Source organism: Cupressus sempervirens, chromosome 2 (assembly GCF_028749045.1).
Source record: "Cupressus sempervirens isolate cs-2001-9-10 chromosome 2, ASM2874904v1, whole genome shotgun sequence".
NCBI classification, from domain to species: domain Eukaryota; kingdom Viridiplantae; phylum Streptophyta; class Pinopsida; order Cupressales; family Cupressaceae; genus Cupressus; species Cupressus sempervirens.
The window spans coordinates 250,450,372-250,473,798 of NC_143119.1; the positions used below are offsets into that span (position 1 = coordinate 250,450,372).

A 23,427-nucleotide genomic window follows, 5' to 3' on the forward strand; every position below is an offset into this window, starting at 1 on the left:
AGTGCATCAGAGGAGGTTTGTAGGAGACAGTCAAGCCAGTGCCATCATGTGTCTAATCAATTGAGAGTTAGTGACCGAGACATTGCTGTCACTGGCTAGCATTTTGATGCTGCTCGTCAGTTGTTAGCAGTTTATGGATGGGGTTCTCCTACTAGTGATGAGCAGGAAGGCAGTTATCTTTCCTTGACAGAGATCCACTCTTTATGGGAGGCTATTCGGATTTTGAGACAGAATTATATGCAGTTGGTAGCCGACAAAGATTATCTTATGGAGTGGGGCAGTACAGCATATGATGCATTGTTGGCCAAGGAAGATGAGGTGAGTGAGCTTACTCAGCAGCTTGAGGTGACTTCTGAGATTCTTGAGAGTACACTATTGGATTTCAAGGAGTCATAGTTTCATTTGGCTAAGGTGACCATGGAGTTAGAGTGACTACAGTCTTTATCTGATTCTATACAGTCACAAGCTGTGGTGTTTGGTGATCCGAGGATGTCCATGGCCGAGATTGTCAGAGACAATGGAGATAGGGATGCATCCATCCTTGATACTAGCATTGGCATATCAGGTTCATTCCCATTAGAGTCAGGTTCAGTTGAGTTGGGTGTTGTAGCAGATTGTTGTATGCCTGACATGGTGGTGGCCTCTAGTACTGATGGCATGGAGACTAGATATGTATCAAAGATCATGTGTGATGTTGGTGAGTCGGCAGTTGGCATGGTTCCGGCTAGTAATACTACTCCCTTGGTGATATCTTCGGAGGTAGTAGTCAGTTCCAACATGGTTAATGATCAATTGCAGTTAGTTTCATCTAGATTACAGTCTAAGCCACTGACTGAGATTGGCGAATTCTATCGGCATTACACTATGAAGTACGCTCATCAATTTACCTTTGATGACCATGTTGATGAGATGATGATACAGAGATATACTTTGGTTCCTAGTGCTTATCATCAGTTATGGGACAGTTTGATGTCTCAAGATGAGAGTTGTGATGGGCATGACATGGTGATAGGTTCTGCAGTTGACAGCTTGATAATATGTGACTTAGAGCAGGAGTTTGGGAGTGATGCTTCAGTAGGTGTTGTTATTGATTCTACTCCTTTGGCTATGACATCTCCTGACTTAGCTAGTGATCAGTCACAGTGGGTTGTATCACTTGTTCATGGTGAGCTGTTGACTGAGGTTGGTTTTTTTAATCAACATTATATTGTAGGGTATGTACATCAATTAGCATTTGATCCTTGTTTTGAGGAGTTGATGGTAGGCAAATTTGGTTTGGCTTCCATTTCTTACTCTTTATCTTCTAATGTCTTCACCATCAGTATTGCATGGGAGTTATGGTTATGAGATAGTGGCCGGTGATTTGCAGAGTTGTGTTGACTGCAGGAGTTGTACAGTGTGTGGATTCTCCATACTTGGTACAGTTTCATTCGAGAGCATTCACCATTGTTGCAGAGTTGGATTGTACATTCGGTATAGGCCAGTGGGATGCGTTGATGGTATTTACTGTGTTGGTAGTTTGATTTGTCCACTTTACTTGGGTTTTGATGTTCTAAGAGTTTGTGTCTCATGGGTTTTTGACTGTGGTAGTGGTGATTTTGGAGTTTGGTTGAGCTATAATTGTCAGTTTGATTATGGCTTCCTCTTGGTCATATTGCAGAGGATATTGCAGGAGCCTGTGTTAATTGGTAGTAGTATAGTTCATGACTACATTTGGGATCCAGGTGGATTGATTGGTTTATTGTTCAGCCATTGCTTGAGGACAAGCAATGTTTGGGAGGGGAGGACTTGTCATGTCCCCTTTTCAAATAATTAAAAAATAATAATCTTTGCTAAGGCAGGCAGGCCCAAGCAAGTGAAGTTTCGGAAAAAGGGGGTTAATCTTTGGAAACCGTTGGACTAATAAATGAAAATTATTATTAAAATATGTTCATTAACCTCTCTTGGACGTGAGTTACGGTTATGCCCTCTTTTAAGGAGTTTGGAGGCATTTTGGGCGGATTCCAGAACTTGATTTTGCTCATTTTCTTTGTTATTCTTCAGAGGCTGCCAAACCTGTGGAGAAGGAGACCCAAGAACGGGAGTTTACTGGTTTCCAGGGAGACCCAAGAACGGGAGTTTACTGGTTTCCAGGGAGACCCAAGAACGGGAGTTTGAAGCCATTCCATGTGCATGCTCATACAGAGTTTGCCTTTGTGCTGAACAGTGCAGATTTGTGGGTTTTCGGGTGTGTTTTTTGTATGAGTTTGGTGTTTTCAGTTGAGTATTTCATATCAGTTTGGGTTGCTGCTGTATTTCAGACTTTAAGGTGTTAAAATAGAGCTGAATATATGTATTGGGACGTGATTAAATTTCTGAGATAGATTATTAGTGTTTTTGTGGTGTTTCCGGGCATTTTTGTGTTAATTTCGGGAGCCTGATGAGCATAGTTTTTGTCCTACATTTGAGAACTGTTGTGTAAAGGCTATACGGATCTGGAAATGTCATTTTGTAGGCTGTTATGTTGCTGAAATTTCTGTAAAAGTGTCCACTTTCAGATTTATTAATAATAGGTGAAGCTGTGAAGTTTTTGGCACAATTTCTGACATACCCGATTTGGGGTTTCTTGAGAAATTTGGTGGATCTTTGTGATATTAGTTGTTTGATCTTGAAAATCTGATTAGAGGTTGGAAATATCATACAAAATCAGAAAAGGGACATTTCAATATCAAATTAAACTACCAACTGACTTCATGTGAACCTCAACGGCTATATTTCAAGCTAGTTCAAAAATTGGGATGTAACATGAATCGCCACTAGTGAAAGGTGTGTGATGTTGCTTCCCACCCTGGCATGCATCACAAACTCCAAGTTTCTAAATTTGAATCTCTGGCAAACCGAGGACAAGCCCTTCTTGAGCAAGCTAAGAGAGATAATGCACATTTAAGTGCCTATACTGTTGATGCCAAAGTGTGCTAACAAAATACTGCCGAGTAGCCATAGCTAAGTCTCGAGAATCACTAGGATCAGTAAGTCGGAAAAGACCACGATCCTCAAGACCCACTGCAACAATAGACTGAGTCGATCTATCAGTGATGCTACATTGATGTGAACTGAAGGTGACATCCAATTGTGGAGAATGTCGTAGCAACTAAGTGATTGAGAGTAGATTTAGTTCCATCCTTGGAATGTAGTACACATCGAGGAAAATGAGATTCCTCCCAACAAACTGAATCTGAATGTTGCCTTTGCCGACAACAACGTACTCTTCTCCGCCACCAAAAATAACAGAATCCAAGTATGGCTGGTAGTTAGTGAACCAATATCAATGGTGGGTGAAATGATGAGAGGCACTTGAATAAATGTACTAGGCAAACGATTTCACATGATTTGCTGGTCTTTTAGCCATGAAGGTGCAAAAGACATATTTCATCTACTCAGTGTGCTCTATATTGTTTGCTTTGGGTTGCGAACCTGATTCCTTAGATTGGGTAGCTAAGCGTTTCTGACATTCAACTTTCACGTGATCAAACTAGTGGCAATAGTTGCATTGAATGCTCTTCCAGGGGCTTTTTTGAAGCTGGAGCAGAGGACTTCTACTGAGAAGATTGCTAAGACTTGCCTTTATCCTTTTGAAAGGATTTAGTAGCAAAGGCTTGCTTTGTGGAGGTGGAGCTAGAATTGCTACCGTATTGTTGTTTCCACCGATCTTGATGAAGTAGAAGTGTGCAGAGATCTGTGAATTTATATTAACACCAGAAGACGTGATGTTGAGAGTCTCGATAAAATGCTTGTAGGACTTGGGTAAACTCTGGAGAGTGATAACCGCAATGTTCTCTTCCTCCATCTTGTGACCAATGGCAAGCAATTGATCATGGATTTCCTGAGTCCTACTCAGCTGAGCCTTGAGCAATGTTCGCTCATCCCTTATAATAGAAAATAGAGTGTTCTTCAAGAAGAGAGCTCTGCTTTTGTTAGAAGTCTCATAAAGATTCTTGAGATGTGCCCATATCTCGGCAGCTGTCTTGTCGGATGGAATCTGAGAGAGCTGATTATGAGCTACGGATAATTTGAAAAACCTCACCGCTTCCTAATTATTCAGATCCCATGTATCTTGACTAGTATTTCGATATTCAAAAATTGCTATTATCCGTTGCTTTCAAGTCCCATAATTTCGACCATTGAATTTTGAATTGTTCTTGAGCAAAATATTAGTCAGAGATGCCATATAATGCTTTTCAGTGGAAAAACGTGAAAATCTGCGAAGGTATGTACTTTGAGGCGAAAAAATGAAAGATCTTGAAAAATTTAAGGGGTACTCAAAAGAGAGCTCAAAAGACCCAAAAATAATGTTGTCGATTTCCAGATCTGTAGGCTCAAAAATTGAGGTGCCCAAAAAAATTGACAACAACCCAATTGAGCTCTCAAAAAACCTCTAAGAATTTGTAATCAGAATTTTTTTCGAGCCCAAAAATTAGGGTTTCGAACAAAACCCTTGTCGACAGCTATGGAGGCAAAAAGTTATAGATAAAAATGTTTTTTTTTTTTCAGAGATGGGCGTGCATGGATAGACAAGGCTGGAGATTGTAGAAATGACACCAAAGATGGTGTAATAGGTGGGTGAATAAGGAGTAATAGTTGCAATAGATGTTTGGAAAAAACATCTATATAAACTTATACAAAAAAAGTGTATTAATTAGCAAAAAAACCAAATGAAATGACTTTGAATTGCGTCCAGAAATCGCAAACAAAGAGCGTTGATTCTCCAAAAATGCATCCATAAAACATGTCAGAAGAAATGTCACGATTTTCCATTCGCGATTTGTAGATAAATTTCTAGTCACGTGCTGGAAATCACAATTTTCTAGTTGCGATTTTTTGACCTTGAATCAAAACCCTAGGTCAAACTAGGTATCATGAAGCAGGATCTTACAAATGAATTTCTCAAAGACAAAAACCCTAGATGGTTTGTATAGAAAATCTTAGAATTTTTTTTGAAAAATTATAGCAATTAACTTCGAAAGAAATTATAAAATTATAAATATTTTTTGAAGTATTGGCTTTGATACCATATGACAATGTAATTGGTAAAATACTGGCTTGTTATTAACAGAGACCGAGAGGTCAATATATACAAAAGAATTGAACGATGTTTCCTTAGGAAACGATTGTAAAGAATAGAAACATTCTATTCTAGCTAAATGAATGCTAAAGAAAGGTAACAGATAAACTACATACTAATGAATATTAGAAACATTCTAATATTTACCATAGATTACAAATAGATAATCATTAACTAAAAATAGAAACTTATCTATTATCGTAATACCAACTTCCTTAAATATTAAAGTAATGTCACATCAAACAATATATAGCTATGTCATTTTGTTCCAAAACATAAAATGATAGAAACATAAAGCTTCAAGTCATTATATACAACAAATTTGTTTTAAAAGAAATTTGTCTAAATCAGATTTATTTTACAATCTCTTGAATTAAATAGTTGAACTCTAACCAAAATAAAGTTGCAAACTAAGTGGAGTTGAGTTTGAGAAAATGTCATAGTTAAACATACTTGAGTTGGAGTAGTGCTACAATGATGGATAGCCTTTTGCGAGTTTGAGTATTTGACCTCTATAAGAAATAGGTTCTTGTAAACCACTACTCATGAAACATGGTTCAACGAATTTGACTCAAAAACTACACAATTGAATCATGATAACAATATCATATTTTGACTTGCTGTGAAAAATACCTCGTCCATATACTAATTAGTGGAATGCTTATCAACATAAAAATAAAATAAAATTTAAAAGAAAATAACCAAAAGATTACATTCTATATAACTTGGCACTTTCTCTAAGAGCATGTTCTTGCTTAGTTTATTTTGGTTAGCAGTGGTTACTCAACATTTTTAGAAAATAATTGTGGAGCTGGTGACCCCTAAGTATGTATTTTATTACTTATTTTTAAGTAGGAAGTAGGAAACTTAAAATCTGAATTAATTAACTGAATAGCATTTTTATAGAGAACAAAATAGAAATAAACTCTTGAGAAAAAAGAGGGAAAAGAGTTTGTGGAGCCATGTATTGTTTTTGCATTAAGCAACCATTGCTTATTTTCAACCCCTCCTCCTTTCCCCTAGCTTAGAGCAAGTTCCCATGCGACCGCCAACTAAACTTATTTTAGGTAGCAATTGCTACTCAACATTTTTCACAGCAATTTATGGATCTGGTGACCCCATGATTATTGATTTTTGGTGATTGCTTTTTATAAAACAACCAAAATAGAATATTTAAATAAAATCTTAATAAAATAATATGTAAATAAATAATTTGAGAGAAAATAAGAGACAACAAAATAGAGGGAAAAAACCTTGTGGAGCCATATATCATTTTTTCCTTAAGCAGCGACTACTTATTTCAACCCCCTTTTTTGACATAAGATAAGATAATGATATTAATGTCCAACAAAAGACCACCAAAAGGTCTATGGGACTAGAGGATTACAATAAGAAAGCTGGCAACAACAGGAGCACCAAACGGTGTCCAAGAAAAGTGTACAACAAAACAAAGAAGAAGAGAAGAAACAGAGAGAGGCCAAGACAAGGACTAAGAGTCCTTTCTTAGTAAAAAGAAATCAGTCACAGAAGGATATGACTGCGGATAGATAGAAGCTCTGATCTGTCTCTGTGAGCTTGTAGAGGAGTGCCGCTGGTGCAAGAAAGCCGGTAGGGGGTCTAACAGACCTGGAATGACCCGATTATTCTTTCCCTATAAGTAGGGATAAAATCCAAATTATTCTTTCCCCATGATTATAAATGGCATAAGAACACTCCCAACTTCTTGAATTTGAGCACTCATTGCACTTAAATAGCTATATAGAGTCATGAGGTTATTTTCAATCGGTAAATAATAGCTACTCCACTAAAATAGCTAAATAATAGCTGCTCGGTAAAATGCTAAAGATTCTAAGACATGAGGCTATTTTCAATTGGTAAATAATAGCTACTCCACTAAAATAACTAAATAATAGCTGCTCAATAAAATGCTAAAGATTCTAAGGCAGGGGTCCCATGGGAGAGGGGCTTGGGCTTTATTTTTGTCCAATTGGAATCTTTTCGTACAAAATGGGAGCTTTAACTTTTTAGCCCTCTCAATTTCAGCAGGTGAAAATGGGGTGGGGCTGGAAACAACCCCACCAGCTTAAGAATTTTCTCTGGCCATCTGTCAACAATCTATTTATTATTTTAAAATTTAATTATGATAGTAATAAACTAACGACATCATAAATTTAAATTCTTAAGGTGATATTCATGGGATCACTAACTTCCTTAAATCAAGGAACCAAAATGGTAAAGCTGAAACAAATTAAAAAAATTCATGGGGCGTTCACCTTTAAATATTCATAAAAACTCTCAGCAGCCACCACTCTATTTTTAAGGAAGCCCCCTCCATAGAATTAAAATTTCTACGAAAACACTTAACAAATTTAAGCAGTAGTTGCATGGGAACACAAGGTAATAATGGATAACATTTATGAAGTTGATGTCAACAAAAATTTATAAACCTGCAGTTTTGATAAGATACATATAATCTCTTTTCTAAATGTTGTCCACTTTCCCACTATAGATGGAAAAGCATTCATTAGGCAAGTACTTCAATTTTCTGAGTTTGGCTTCTAGGAAGCCATTATGCTAAGAAGCCGAGCTTAGAGATCATTAATTACTCTATTTAATTTTTGCAGTTTGTGGTTTACGAAGCTGCATTCTCAGCAGCCTCAGTTGCAGCAGTTTGCAGTTTGGGTTTTCACAAGCTTTGTTCTCAGCGGCCTTAATTTTAGCAGACCATATTTCTTTTGGGAAAGTTGAAAGATTCTGAAGTTGGTGTGAGACCCTACAACTTCACTGAATGACTTCGACAGGATCAATATCTTTGAATCCTTTCACAGGATCAATACCTTTCAAATTTTCAATCCTTGACTCTCCGCTGAAGAAACTTCAACCTAACATTTATTCTGTATTAAATAACTATACAAATCTACGAATTTGTTATAAAACCTTAAAAAACGAAAACCGTATCCATAAAATAAGTTTTAATAGAATAGAAAGCCAACTGCCATATGGCTCAAAATATAAAAATTGGGATCCAGTTTAAAGAAATATGTAGGACAACATGACTGGAGATCAAGAACAGTTTATTTGAAAACACGGAAAACAAAGACCTGAATGGGCATCTCAATCAAAGATACAAATGTTTAACTACTGTGAAGCTGATAAAGACTAATTACAAATATTTAGAATCTGGGAATCTGACAAACCTCTCTAAATACAATCATTTCCATAAGGAAACAATGAATGTAAACATTTGATCTGACAGATTAGAAGGTTACTTTCACATTAATAAAAGACACTAGGGTATCTCTCATCATGCTGCTCGACAAAAAAGTGAAAGTAAACAATTTGCTGAGAACAATTCATGGAGCTTGCAAGTTATTGATGTTAAAAGTAGGAAAAACATGTAAACATCTCTTTTCCATTTAAGAAGACTAGCTAAGCAAAATTGCCTGCGATCCTTAAGAAATTAAATTGCTCTTATTCTGAGAAAATATATGATGGGATTTGGAACACAGTCTTTAGTTACAGTATAATTCAAACATGTGAAACAAACGAGATTCATAGCACCACAGCAAAAAGTGGAAGACTGAGCAATTAAGTTTGAGCCATTACAACTTCGAAATAATTAACTTTTCCAGCTGCAATCCTGTTCTGTAACAGAACAGCATCTTATTCCTTAGCACTATGTAGGCACTGTAGAAATGGTGTATTTTTTATACTAAAGAATTAGGGAGTTCCTACTTCTTGATATGTTTCTGCAAACATAAAGTCCAACTATTATTGATTATCTTATTGACACATCAAACATTTGTTATTTTAAAATAGGTTCTTGGTGTTACCATGATATACATGCAGCAGAAAGAACAAACTGTAAATCATCAAAGAAAGTGTATAGGGAAGGCATGAAACTACAAAAGAGGGATTGTCCAGTTCTTCAATATTCATGGGAGACGTAGTTGGAGCATATCTATCAACCACATTTTCATCTTTGTCCACCAGAAATTTGGTGAAGTTCCACTTAATTTTGTCACCCAAAAGGCTGCCTTTCCTTGATTTCAAGAACTTATAAATAGGAGCCGCATTATCACCATTGACCTCAACCTACATTGCAAAGCTGCAATATAAATGCTGGAAAATCTAATAAACATACTAGATAAGCTGGTTATTACATATTTACAAGATTGTTTCCCCTATGACAGATGAATGCACATAAGTAGCTAAACCGAATAGTGAGGAAATAACAAAATGGGAGTGATGTGTACTTACCTTCTAAATACTGGAAATTCTGCTTTAAAACAAGTACATGCCACTTCTGTGATCTGCTTATTGTCACCTGGATCCTCCCCAGTAAACTGATTGCGTGGGAAGGCCAGTATTTTAAATCCTGCAAAAGATTGGCCAGCAAACTCTATAATATTACGCAGTATAAAGATGAGAATTAGAAGTTTAAAATACAACTTAAAAAAAATTAATGTTTTAGAGCTATTGATGAGAGCAACCAGATGTAAGCAGATTCCATTAAGTTCAAGATAATGTTCTGGAGACAAACCGATTCCATTTTCTCGAACAGGTTAAAGATTATACATCAAAATTCATTTGTAAGGGGACAAAAACATTGAATTCGATGTTTCCAATGGCTTCATATTTCTTAGCCTCCATTCAATGATCTAGTTCTCAGGAGACCATGGTGTCTTAATTTGAAGCATAAAGGACTAGAGCATCTCAAATGACTGATTTCAAATGGTCTTAAAGAGCCTGCTAAGAACATATAGGCACTGAGCTGAAGGGCAAAAATGATTTTTTTGGGATTATTTTGTTGACATATTTTGAATTATTTATAATCATTACCCATCCACAAAATCTTTGGAAATGAAAGAGCTGGATTATTTTCTTAGAATCTACTATTTATCAATCTGTGTTTGACCTACATATGAGAAAAATGAGTCATCAAATATCACTTATTAAATAGATCATTCTATGATGTTTCCATAGGTTACTTTAGTTTTTGTATTGCAAAGGCTATGTTTGTCATCCATAAGTTACTAGGACTATTGAAACCTAAGCAAAAGGACAGCAAAGATTCGAGTTAATTCATCCCTCACACAGAAGCGTCACTTAATGGGAAGATCATATCAACATCCACAAATATTAGATTAGAAGTAGTACTATGGAGTACCGGGATGGGTGACCTCCTAGGAAAGTTGCAAGCGAAAGTAGTACTGTGGAGTACCAGGATGGGTGACCTCCTAGGAAAGTTGCAAGCGAAAGTAGTACTGTGGAGTACCAAGATGAGTGACCTCCTGGGAAGGTTGCAAGCCAAAGGACTCCCTAGTTAAACATGTTCAAGATCAAGTAGTAATGAGATGGGTGACCTCCTGAGAAGTCTCGGTGCTTCACCTTTGGTTGCAACCATAGAAGAAACTCCGTAGTTAAGCATGTTTGAGCTCAAATAGTAATGGAATGGGTGACCTCCCGGGAAGTCTCGACGCTTCACCTTTGGTTGCAAGCAGTGTAGGTTTAACTATAGAAGAAACTCTGTAGTTAAGCGCACTTAAGCTCAAGTAGTCCTGGGATAGGCAACCTCTCGGAAAGTCTTGGCACTTTGGTTACAAGTAGTGTAAGTTTAACCATGGAGGAAATTTCATAGTTAAATGGAGCTCGAGGTGGAGTAATACTGAGATGGATGATCTCCAGTGACCTCCAATAAAGTTCTGGTGTGCTTTACGTCTATGAGCATCTATATGCAATTAGTAACATTTGTTCTAGGTAGTGTTGGTTTAGCCATGGAGGAAAACGAGTAGTTAAGGGCAGTTAAGTGCACTTGAACCAAAGAGAAAATTGGGATAGGTGACCTCCGAGAAGTTTGGGTGCTTCACCTCTACGAAAATCTGGATGCAATGAGTGTCATTCATTCTAAGCAATGTGGGTTTAGTCATGGAGGAAACTCCGTAGCTAAATGCACTCGGGCCAGAGTAGTATTGGGATGGGTGACATTTCGATAAGTTTGGGTGCTTCACCTCCATGAGCATCTAGATGTGATAAGTGTCATATCACGAAAATGTTGAAGTTTGTAGCTGCGATAGAGATTTATCTTTGCTATCTTTGCTCTTATAAAATGAAAATATGTTTGTTATGATGGTTATGGTCACCTTCAACTGAAAGAGATATTTGTGAGATTATTTAAGTTAATATTATATAAGAAGACGTGTCATACATCATGCAAAAAGGCATGCGTATGGAAATGTGAAGTGTTAATGTGTGGAAATATGAAGGGTCCTATTTTTGGTACTCAAAGAGACCTTTATGTGAAAGATGAAGATTCTTATGCATTCTATTTATGTTATTGCTTGGTATATTGTAGATCAATCAAGTTAAAGGCTTGTTGTACTTTGGACATTTCTTGATCAATAAAAGAGATGTTTTTCTGGTGTGGCTAGGCTTTTCCCTTCAAGTGGAAGGGTTTTCCTAGGATAAATGTTTTGTGTCTTTTGTGTATTTTTTATGCTCTTTGATTGCTATTTATCTACATTTCTGTGTCAAAACGTAACAATATCTCCTAGAAATTGAACCGGCATACCACTATGGAAGCTTTGATGCTATCACCACTTGACAGCATTCTGTTTAGCAAAAATTAGACTGTTTTCTTTATTTAGTTTCATTTTTTGTTGAGAAGATTGTGATGTATGTTTAAGTCCTTACCCCTTATTCTTTGTAAGGAAGACTGAAGACATTTATGCGTCAGATATGTTCACTTACAACTACTTGTTTAGCTTTTGATGAATTCTTTGGCATATATTGAATTAATATACTAACACAAAGTATATATGCTATATCACAATATTGAGCTTTGTGATGGCAGCTGGTGTGCCCAACTTGTATATGGTTGAAAGTGTGGATAGTTCCAAGGTAAATTCACAAACCCTGTTTATTTCTTTCTGATTAAATAATGAAATTCAATTTGTTTTTTTCTTATGGTTGGCAGTATCTTGAAGTCTATACCATATTTTTGCTGCATCAGAAACTTAAAAAAGCCAATAAATCTTCATCCCTAATCTCAAATTTACCCCTATATAATATGATTAATTGCATAAACTGCATTATGCAAATAGTTAATATCTCATTATTGTAGATATTGACTAACTCAATTATGAAATGGTTGTCATGTGCATATCTGCATAGATGCATCTAGTTATTTCTCTACCCGCTTCATTCGAATTTCTTAGCAATAATTTATCTAAATCAAACTAGTTACATGAAAATATCAAATTTTGAAACTTTTGTAGATTCCATATCATAATAAATGTGAATATGTGTCTTTAAGTACTAAGTACATAATATGCATGAGAAAAGGCAGATAAGTAGAATTCATGAAAGGAAAAAAGACAGGTATTATATGTGAAGTTTAAACCTTGGATTTACTGACACGAAACATCCATAACATACATTCCAGGTCTCAAATATAATTATAAAATACAATGTGCCCTAAAGGAAATAGGGAACACATCACTGTAAGATGGAAATTTGGCTTCAAGACAGGATATGTAATCATTTTGTATATTCATAATAATATATGATACAGCTTGCGAGTATACATTATCAACCCAGTAAATCAATTGGATATTCACAAGGCAAAGGATAGAGATTTGAAGCATATCATTTAGTGATTAATGGATAAATCATAAATACAATATGGTAGGCCATACAAGAGAGAGAAGATCCTAGTGCCAATTAGTTTTGAACTGCTTGACACCAATTTGATGATATGAGTGATAATATGCTTTGAGAAGAACACTAAACTTATGTCAGAAGAAATCAAGGAATTGGAGCAGCCATTTGCAAATTTAGAGGCAAGAAAAAATCTAATAATCAAATAACATCAGGTGGTTAATGGGCCCATCATTGTAGATTTTTGCAGTCTAGGCATTTGCAACCACGTAACAGAAATACATTTAGTAATTCAGGATCCACATGGAGTAAGGGGGTCATAATGTAATTATTGCTAAGAGAAAGAAAGACATTATATTTAATGTCCACAAATGACATCTAGTGACAATAGATGGTCATAAAACAAGAGAATGGATTGTCCGAAGAAGATTTGTGATATGAAGCAAAAGATGTTGCGTAGATACAGGTACAACAATGGATGAAATATGGGGGTAATAACTAATTAAGCATAGCAAAGGAGATAGGTATTGGTTGGACAAAGTTGACAAAGGAATGCCCAAGTAGGAATGCATGGGATAGGAGAGATGAATTTGATATGTTTATTTAGGAGTGACATAACTTCTGAATTCGATGGTTTGAAGTTTGAACAACCTGTATTTAGGAGTGATATAACTTCTGAATTCGATGGTTTGAACAACCTGAAGATGAAGTATCATTTGGAAAGATATTGATGGAAAATGGCAGTTCCTATTAACAAAAGGAAAATGACATGATTCCATGAATTTAGAAGTTGGGGATTTCAAAAAAAACAGCCTTGATGTTTTTTCCTACTGGAACTTAAGTGGTATGTGCTTCAGATGGTGAGATTGAGCTGCTGTTGACTACTTGGACAAGGTAACAATGCAACCAATGTATATATGTCCAGGATGGTCTTGGAGGGCAGGGCATGAGTCTGTTTAGAACAGTGTAATGAGCACAGCTGAAAACCTATGTGGATGTGCATACTGACCCTCCAAGGAGTCATGAATACGAGGATGTGACACGCATAGGCATGTCCCAGGATTTACTAGGGTATACCCAGATTATGAGCATTCTTCCCAGAAAACGAGTGAGCCCATTCAACATACCCTCACATACTCTAAATGAAAAAGCTAAAGAATAACTCATCCTAAAAGAAAAGTACTATCGTATTCCACTTAGATGCTTTCAGTTTCCCTGCTATGGCTGCTGTTTATAGAAGTCTATAATGTCAAAATTTATTCTTGTTATTGCATGCCTAGATGTATAATACCCATATCCACTTCTTTGCAATTGTATAAAAATTATGGGGTTTCATATGGGGTGCTACATACCCTTACCCTTAATGGTCCTTCACTGTTGGATGATCATAGCAATTTGTGCTTTCATTGACCACTTATAACTTTTTGGGATTTTTTTCACCATCATAAAACACAAGAATGTCAGTAAAATTTTCAGGCATATAAAAAATCAGCCTTCGTCAAGGCTTTTGTTATGAAAAGGCATGAAACAAAATGAATCAAGAGTGGCTAGGAAGGAAAGAACCTGAAGCAACTTTCAATCATAGTAACTGTCTTTAATCATAACTTTTTGTTACAAATGTATTTCTAGACTCAAAAAAAAGATAGATTTTATAATAGAATGGTCAGCAGTCTGGCAACAAATGTGTCATTCTGAGTCTGTAGACACAGAAATGAGTTTTTGGGAATGGGAGTCTGTCATTTTCAGCAGTGAACTGTATGGAATAAGGAGTGTCGAAATGGTCTTCAAGTCTCTTGATAAGGAAGATGTCCATTTTACATGTACTGGATGAAGCACGTGACTTGGAGCTGTGAAGTTGATGGTGGCTCAAATTGGGGCCTGAGATAAGAGGTTCAATATCAATCATGCTAAGTTGTCATTTCATGAAAGAAGATAGACCCTTCTCATTACTTTCAATGAATGTCTTTAATAAATGTCCGTGTTCTGCAAGTTTTTCACAGAATCTTACTATCATTAAGTCAATCTTTTCACAGACAAAATCATAGTTGACTATGTGGTATCTTTCCAAGGGTAGCTTGCAGAAAAAAATGCTCTGGAAGTGGCATGTGATTGAGATGCAGCTTGTTAAATCATTCTTGTATCCTGAAATGTTGAAGTGGGGTGATGGGCTATGACGAAGCATTGGAGACAATAAATTAACAGCAGGTGTAGGGCAACAAAGCCATTGAATTATCTGCTGAAGGATACGAATGTTGGGATGTGATTTTTGAGAGTGTACTAGTGCTATTTTAGATGAGGGTGGGAAAATTAGTATGTGATTTTTGAGAGAGTACTTGTTATATTTTTAGTCAAGAGCCATTAAACTAGTGAACAAAGAAGGCATTTGAAAGGCCTTTACATTGTCCACTCTTCATCTAGGGATTGGGATAATGATTGTCAATGTTGAACATTTAGCTGTGAAACTCGGGGAAGTGCACCCGGGGCAAAACCCAAAAGCACTTGGTGCTGGGATGGGTGCTTGAAGTACCCAATTACTGCCACAAGTGCCACTCCACAACCATGCTGCCGTCAGGATGCGTCTAGAGCGTGGGGATGCCTAGACGTCCTCGAGACCTCTAGGGAAATCCCAGGAGTCCTTTCACTGTATCGGGGACATTCTTGTCAGCAGTTGGTGTCTAAACATAAAAAAACATGTTTTACTTTTCTATTTTCTAATTGCTTCTATTTGAACCCTAAAATATTGAGGGTCCCATTTTGGGCCCTCTAAATCATCATAAGCCCCATAAACTTCATTTCTATCTCACATTGTTTGTTACAGCGGAGAGGAAAGAGTATAGTAACATGGGGACACATCCCCCTCTTTTTGCCCCACGTCCGGGAAACCAATCAGTAAAACATGTGGAGGAAGAACCAATCAGTAAAGGTGAGGAGTATTCAGGAGTTTTTTCTTGGCGATTGCAAATCCATATTGGTAAGGAGAGAAACTCCTTTGATGATACCATAGTTAATCAAATCCCGGCCCATTTGTGTTATATGAAAAGTGCATGACATCATCTATAGAAGCAATTAAGCATGATAATGATATTGCCTTAACAGTTGAAACAAATTAGAAAATATGATCTGTGACAACCCTTTATCCCTTAGATGAATTTCAACTAAAGCTTTTATCATTGCAAGACTTGAAGGGAAGATTGTTGGTTATAGAGGAGCGGGTTCGACATATTTTAACAAGGTCAAACGAGTCTTGTAAATACATTGAAGACCTTATGTGGCAAACTCAAATGGATAAGAGGCAAAAGGGGAATCCGTGTGGGATCACTAGTACTCAGTTGCACACAATCAAAAAAGCTTTTAAAAGGTTGAAATCAGATTATTTACTGTTGTTTTGGGATAAGAATCTTGCTATCAAGTTTGTGGAAGATCAGGAAAAAGAGGTAGATGAGCTTTGTCTTCAGCAAAGTATGGCACATTACTCTTTATATCAGGCTGAAAATCAGTCTTCGATGGCAGCAACTCACAAAGAAAATGACTTTAACCCCAGGGCCAAGGAGATCATACCAATGATAGAAGGGATCCACGCCCTTGGTGAGAATGAAGGTAGACATGGTATTTTCACTTTCCCCTATCCAAGTGAGACATTGTATGTTGAAGAAGACCTTAAGGGCCAACAAAATGTCAACCACACGAATTTTGATTTTGATAACAACAGTTACACAGCGTCACCACATCATGAGGACAATGTCGATCAAAGTGATATTAGTTCTGAAGTTTTCAATGTTGGTGATCATTTCATTAATGGGGATATTGATTTGAGTGATGATACTTATGGTGGTGTTGAAAATTCAGAATTTTTTTAACGTATATTGATAGTTTCTACTGATTATCCAGAGATATATGAGCAAGTCTTCATGAGATGGATGCTCTTTATTTGCTAGCAGCTGATTTTAACTGTATGTCCTTTTCGGTTGTCAACAGTTATCCTATTCGGTCTATCATTATATTTTTAGAAATAATAGGGTCTACAAGAGGTATTGAGTTGAATACAGATCTGCGTAGTTATTTTTACTCTAGGGATATTCCAAATGAGAGGTTTTCCTTTCCAGTACAAAGGCAGGATGAGGACATTGTAGACATTCTTGATGCAGATCTGAGTTATGGCAGTGACATCTTGAGACCTGATGAGTTGGTTTCCATGCATCTGGGGGATGTGTTTGGCATCCACCGGTTTTGTTGGCCAATTCAAAAGGTTGGTGGTTCACCAAGCATCTATTTCTACTCTGAGGATTGAGTTTGCAGGCTGATTTGGGATCCAGGTGTTGATCGGATGTATACTTGGCATTTTGTGGATTATGTTGAGATACTACACAGCTTGAGATTTGATGCATTTATGATCAGAGTCGAGCAGCCTACAAACACAACAATGTTTAACAAATTGATATGGGATCCAAGGATTTGGATGAGGAATGAGTTGCATCCTTATTCGTGGTTCCACAGTATGGCACATCCTGATTACTTAGTTGCTAGTATGAGCTATGGAGTGGCTTTCAGATGGATATTGGACTGGTATTGGTTTATGGACTTATGATTTCTTGATGGAAAGCAATCTTGAGGAGCGAGGACTATAATGTCCCATTTTGAGATATAGGAAATTAAGGACATATTCATATAATATTGAAATTGAGTTATGAGAGCATAATGTACATTTGTAAAAAGAGGTCAATTTAATAAAATAAGGTGGGCTTAATTGTGACAAAGAAGGAATAAGATGAAAAGATAGGAGGAGGGAGTTGAAGGATCACAACTTTGAGTAATAAAAGATGGAAGGCTTCATTCATTTGTGTTAATGATGATTAGATTTATCTCAGATCTAAATTCTAAATGTCTTTTTAATTTCAGAATGTAATTCTTTAATCTTTGTATCTTACTTGCAGGTTGTAACATGAGAAAGACAATAATCTCTCTCAAATATAGTGAGGGATATATAATGTATATATTTTAGAGGGGTACGATCGTGGATAGGCATGCCTCCACAAATGTCTATCCATTATCATGCCTCTTTATAACTCGTGCTAATCCAAACCAATAACAAAATCAGATCGACGTTATATATACTGATTCATATGTTAAATATTATCATGATCTGTTTGTTATCTTCAATGTATAATGCCCCTTAATCAGATGTAAATCTGATCACTGCAATATACACTTATTATTGGTGACAAGTACGAGATTTCTAATATGGATTAGATCAGTATTCATTAAATAACAATAACACTGATTTACCGATGCAGATCGATAATCTCAGATTTATATATAGAGACATGTCTATCCATTATCATGCCTCTTTATAACTCGTGCTAATCCAAACCAATAACAAAATCAGATCGACGTTATATATACTGATTCATATGTTAAAAACTTAAATATTATCATGATCTGTTTGTTATCTTCAATGTATAATGCCCCTTAATCAGATGTAAATCTGATCACTGCAATATACACTTATTATTGGTGACAAGTACGAGATTTCTAATATGGATTAGATCAGTATTCATTAAATAACAATAACACTGATTTACCAATGCAGATCGATAATCTCAGATTTATACTTCGAAGAAAAGCATAATTATTTTAATCTGATTTGTGAATGGTAATTTGATTCAATAAGATTAATACGATGTTATAATTTTGAACATGAAATGTGTGTGTATATATATACACATACACATGATTATATCATTCTATTGATGTTATAGTTATTTAAAATTATCTAACAGAAGCTACTATTTTCAACAATTTGGATATGCTTGGTTTATTATTTTGGACTTGGATTTTGAGTTCCTCCCAGAGAAACCTTGGGAGAGCTTACAACTTTCTATTCAGACCTAAGGACGAAAGCCTCTAGGCCATTTCTGGTGGATTGGATGCAAACCCAATTCATCATTGCAGTGTATTTGAGACAGAGTTCACGCTGAGCTTACAAGTTCCCTTCTACCTGTTTCCAGTTTGACTGTATTACTATTTGTAACATTGGATTCTATGCATGTTTTGTGTTGCTGGTTTATAATGCAATAACATTTTCTGTGTACTTAATATGAACATTTTTAGTATATTGGTTGGATTTTTATTGCATAAATCCTCTGTAAGTAAAAAGAAAAATTATTGTGAGAAAATTTTGATTATAATATCTAGTAGAATATTACATTTTGTTGTTTGAAATTTCTTGTGTTTTTAGTGTGTAACTTGTTCAATGTTTTATGTTATTTGAATTTCTAAACTGGGCTAAAACTTCAGACTAGTTTCATAACACTTTATTTTATTTTTTAAATTATTAATTAGACTGAAATTTTTTCACTTTGTGAAATTTAGTGTAAAAATGGCTTCTCATAATCAAGAATGTAGTGGAGATGCGATGGCAATGAATTTTGGGGGTGCAAGTCTATCAAAGTATGAACTTGAGTGTGTTAGGTAAGTGTTGTTATGTGGAGCCTAATTAGACTTAGAGGTTATATTTTTCCCACTTCCTTTGATGCAGTTTCCCCCAGATTTCTTCTACAAGGCTTTGGCGGCAGCGCCCCCATGATAGGGGTCAAGGGGCAGTGCCCAAGGTAGGGTCCTAGGGCGGTGCTCTAGGCGTGCTCTCTATTGCGATACAAGGTGGGGTTGAGGGGTAGTGCCCCTGAGGCCAAAATTAACCCTATGATTAAAAAGGCGTCGGGAGTTATTTTTCTATTGGATGACATATTCTAGCCCTAATTTTGTAACTGCCATAAGTCTTGTATAAAATGTCTTAGGGTTAGGGATTTTATGATGTATGATGATTTAGTAGCTTCTCGCAACAGTATTGAGTTGCATGTGATGGCAGATTATAATCGGGTTGAAATGGTTGGATAATAATGTTGGACTTATTGTTTGGTGGACATAGGCTAAGGATTGGGTAAACCACATTAAATATGTGTCTTTTGTTCATTTATGTGTGCTTTACTCATTTGTGATATTGGTAATATTTGCATGTAGTTGTTATTTCTGTCTAACTAATCCTCATAGTAAGTGACCATAGGGCTAATTGAGAAGCCCAATCTAGTTATCTTGTAGCAGGACCGACTTCTATAGATTGCCCCTCTTAGCCTTTGGCACCGTTTTCTTGTGGTCCTTATGATCACAAGTCTCCTCTCAAAAAATTGGCAATAAGATTATCAATCCAAATGCCTACAAATGGTGGCACAAGAAAATATAAATGCATTTTCTTTGGTGTAGAATAGTTTGGGACCATCACTAGAGTTAATACGTACTTGCTCTTTTGGATAGAATATGGTGCGAGTGCATGTGATTTTTTTATGCTTACAAAAAATGCCAGGTATAGAATTGAGATAAAAAAAAATTTGGGGTGTTCTTGATGATAGTGCAGTTTGAGTACCTAAATCTTTGGTTGATAGGCAACAAATTTAGGCAATTTAACAGTTATAGGGGCAACAACCTACTTCTACTCGTATCATGCATCAGAAAGCAGTAATTGTGTCAGAATCAGCTTTCAGACCTTTATCCATGATGGAAATATTGCCATTGATGTCAAAGCACTAAACTAGCAAGAATAAGATTATCTGTACAACTATCATCAATTTCAGAGGTATGAACATGAAATTACTAGAAAGCTAAGCTATGATGTAAGTTTCAAGACAGCCGGTAGCATATAAAGAATGCTATTTATTGATGTTGAAAGAATTTCCCAAGATCCAAAGGACCAAAAGAGAAGTCAAGGTTATATTGTTAACTATGCACTCTTGAAAGAGTTGAAGCTAGAGGGATCTAAAAGTGTGCATTGCATTTATACAAATCATATACAATGTATGCAATAAGCATAGAAGAGTATATATAGTATTGAGGAGTTTGATGATTGGGGATTGATGTTCACCCTTCATGTGATAAGCTGTGATATATTGAAAAAGATGGAAGGTAGTGATATCAAAGCAAAAAAAAAAATGCAAAATATTTAACAATGAGAATTTTATCTTATCAGTATGATGACAGCACTCTCATATTACCACTGAATGGGATAGTTAAACTCTACACACAACAATCTATATGAAGGAACTAGAATAGTGATAAAAGACTTTCCATGTTCATGCATGCATTTGATAATGAAGTGAACACTTCACATGCTTGGGAACCATACAACAAACACAACAATGTGACCTGTATTATGTGAGGGCATCGAACCAAGAAAGAATGTATTAAAAGCAATGACATATATGTATATACAAGTCAGCATATGATCCAAGCAGTATTGTGTTAATAAAAGGTAGCTATAATTGAACATGGAGACGATAGAATAAATTACTCATTGAATCAAATCAAAGATGTTTGAGGGCAGCAATAAGTGTTGAAGAAATATGGTTCATCTATCCATAACTATGATAAGGATAAAAATGATTATACATGTTTCCAAATAAAAACAACGAACATGCAAAGAAACCAAAAGACGTGATTGATATGGATATGTTAGTATGTAATAATGTCATGTGAAGCCTGTTGCCAGGAGCCAGCGTAGAAATGGAAGGAATCCATCAATTATAATAAAATCTGAACAAGGTTAAGTCTAAAATCGAGCGACATCATATGTAAGCAGCATTATGTCAAATATGGTAAAAGCCACGATAACTGGAAGCCAATAGGCAATGAGATTGCAGCTTCATTACCGAACCTGCAGGGGGAATAAGTAAAAGATGAGAAGTGATAAAACAATAAGCAAGAGTTTTCATGGCAATCACAAAAGACCGTAAAAGATGACAAATGATTCAATGCATATGATGGCAGCATCAGATGTTATGCTTCTTAACTAGGCACAACATTGTCTCATTAAAAGCACTAAATAATCATAATCAATTAAGGGAATATTAGTTAGTTATGATAAGAAGCAATCAAATAGGGCATTGATGTGCAGCTGGGAGTTAGCCAACAATCAGACCAAGGACGGTGGATTGAATACAAAAGACATTATTTAAATTATGCACAGTCAATTATAATGTGTTAATGGTCCAGACAGATGAAAGCACTATTTTCAGAAAATGAGATTATATTAAGAACATGATAGTGATAAAATATTTATTTGGTGAAAGACCTAGGATCGTTAAAGTAGATTAATGGAATGAATAGTTATTAATTAAATGAAGAGGCACATTCATTAAGAATTGAAAAGTCACGTCTTTTGAAATTAGAAGATATAAAAAGAAAGAAAACTATATTATTTGAAGTAGTATGGTATGTGATGAAAACAAATATGATGAAGTAGAGATGTGAAGTAAAGAAGAAAAATTGAAGAGTGGTGTATAAAGAAGACAATAAAAAGGAATATGATTGCAGAGCAAGACAAATATAAAAAGAGAATAGAGCTGGTGTAAAAGGAATATGTAGAGATATATTAGAAAAGTTAATGTGAATATGGATTTAAAGCAGATATAAGCATCACTTTGCAGAGAGGATTAATAGAGATATAATAAAGTACTACTACAAAGATAAGTATAAAATGAAATGATTTAATTGTCCATCATCAGTTGAGTAAGCAACACCATCAAGGAGGAAGAACAATTTGTGTGTAGTGGGTTGGTGATTGTATAGACAGGCAGTGGGAGTTGGTTCTTCTAGTAGGTCGAAATCCTATGAAGTGTGGGAGTTGGAGCTTCCAATGACTCGATGCTCATAAACATAGGGGTTGAAGCCTCGAGTGGGTTGGAGCCTACAAAACATTGTAAAATAACAATTTATATATAAAGCAATTATTTTGCTATGGTTTTCTCTTGCATTAGGTTTCCATGTAGATTTTGCATCAGTGTTCATGTGCATAATTGTATATTTCGGCATTTGAAGTTATTAAGACAATTGTTTGGATAAAAAAATTTAATTGACAAAAGTTATTATATTGATTTAATCCCCCCCCCCAGTATGATCTGTGCTCTTCTATCGATTCAAAGTACCGTAGAGAAGGGTAACAAGGGAAACTAGAAGGTAGGAAAGATCAATTACCCCATAGCTGTTTGTTTAATGTGCACATGAAGGATATTTTAATGTAATTTGAAACACTTTTATGGCCCACACTCCCAGTTAGGGACCCTGCCTGGACTTGGATCTAGATCCAAGCACAAATCCGAACCTAGACAAATCTAGATTCGGACCCGAGCTCCAAGGTCCAAACTTGGTAACTAAGGTAATTCTCTATTTACATTAGAAAAACTTAAATAATACATGAGAAACACACATCATGAATTTATAGAACATATAATTCTATTTTAGTTATAATTTTTTCTTGAATCAATGGTTTGCACCTCATTCTAATGTAGGTGCCATCTAGTCGTGGGGTCGATTAGGGTTATGGTTTCTTCTTTGACAAACCAATGTGAATCCACTTCAAACCCAACCAAGTTTTTAAGAATTCTATGAACCTGACATAAATTTACTAGTTTTAGGAAAAAACCCAAAATGTTTTTTTGACTTTTCTTTTTGGTTTCTTCCCTACAACAAACTCTAGTGATAGCTAATTTTGTTCTGCTAGGAAATGAATTTGAGTTAGGGATACTAAGTTTTGAAATATGCTATGTGTCAAAGTTGCTCCTATGCTCGGTCAAGTAATTTGAACAAATGCAATTGTTGAAGTCATGGGGGATAATGTCGGC

The 23,427-nt window shown here is 35.8% G+C and overlaps 1 protein-coding gene across 1 annotated transcript in view; it reads left to right on the forward strand.

Moving 5' to 3' along the window:
- LOC149571998 (uncharacterized) overlaps positions 1–23,427 on the forward strand; it is a 101,561-nt gene that overhangs the window by 65,841 nt on the left and 12,293 nt on the right. The window contains exon 5 of the mRNA XM_089813369.1: positions 11,955–12,001. Coding sequence (XP_089669495.1) covers positions 11,955–12,001 — 47 coding nt within the window. The remainder of the gene's footprint in view (positions 1–11,954; positions 12,002–23,427) is intronic.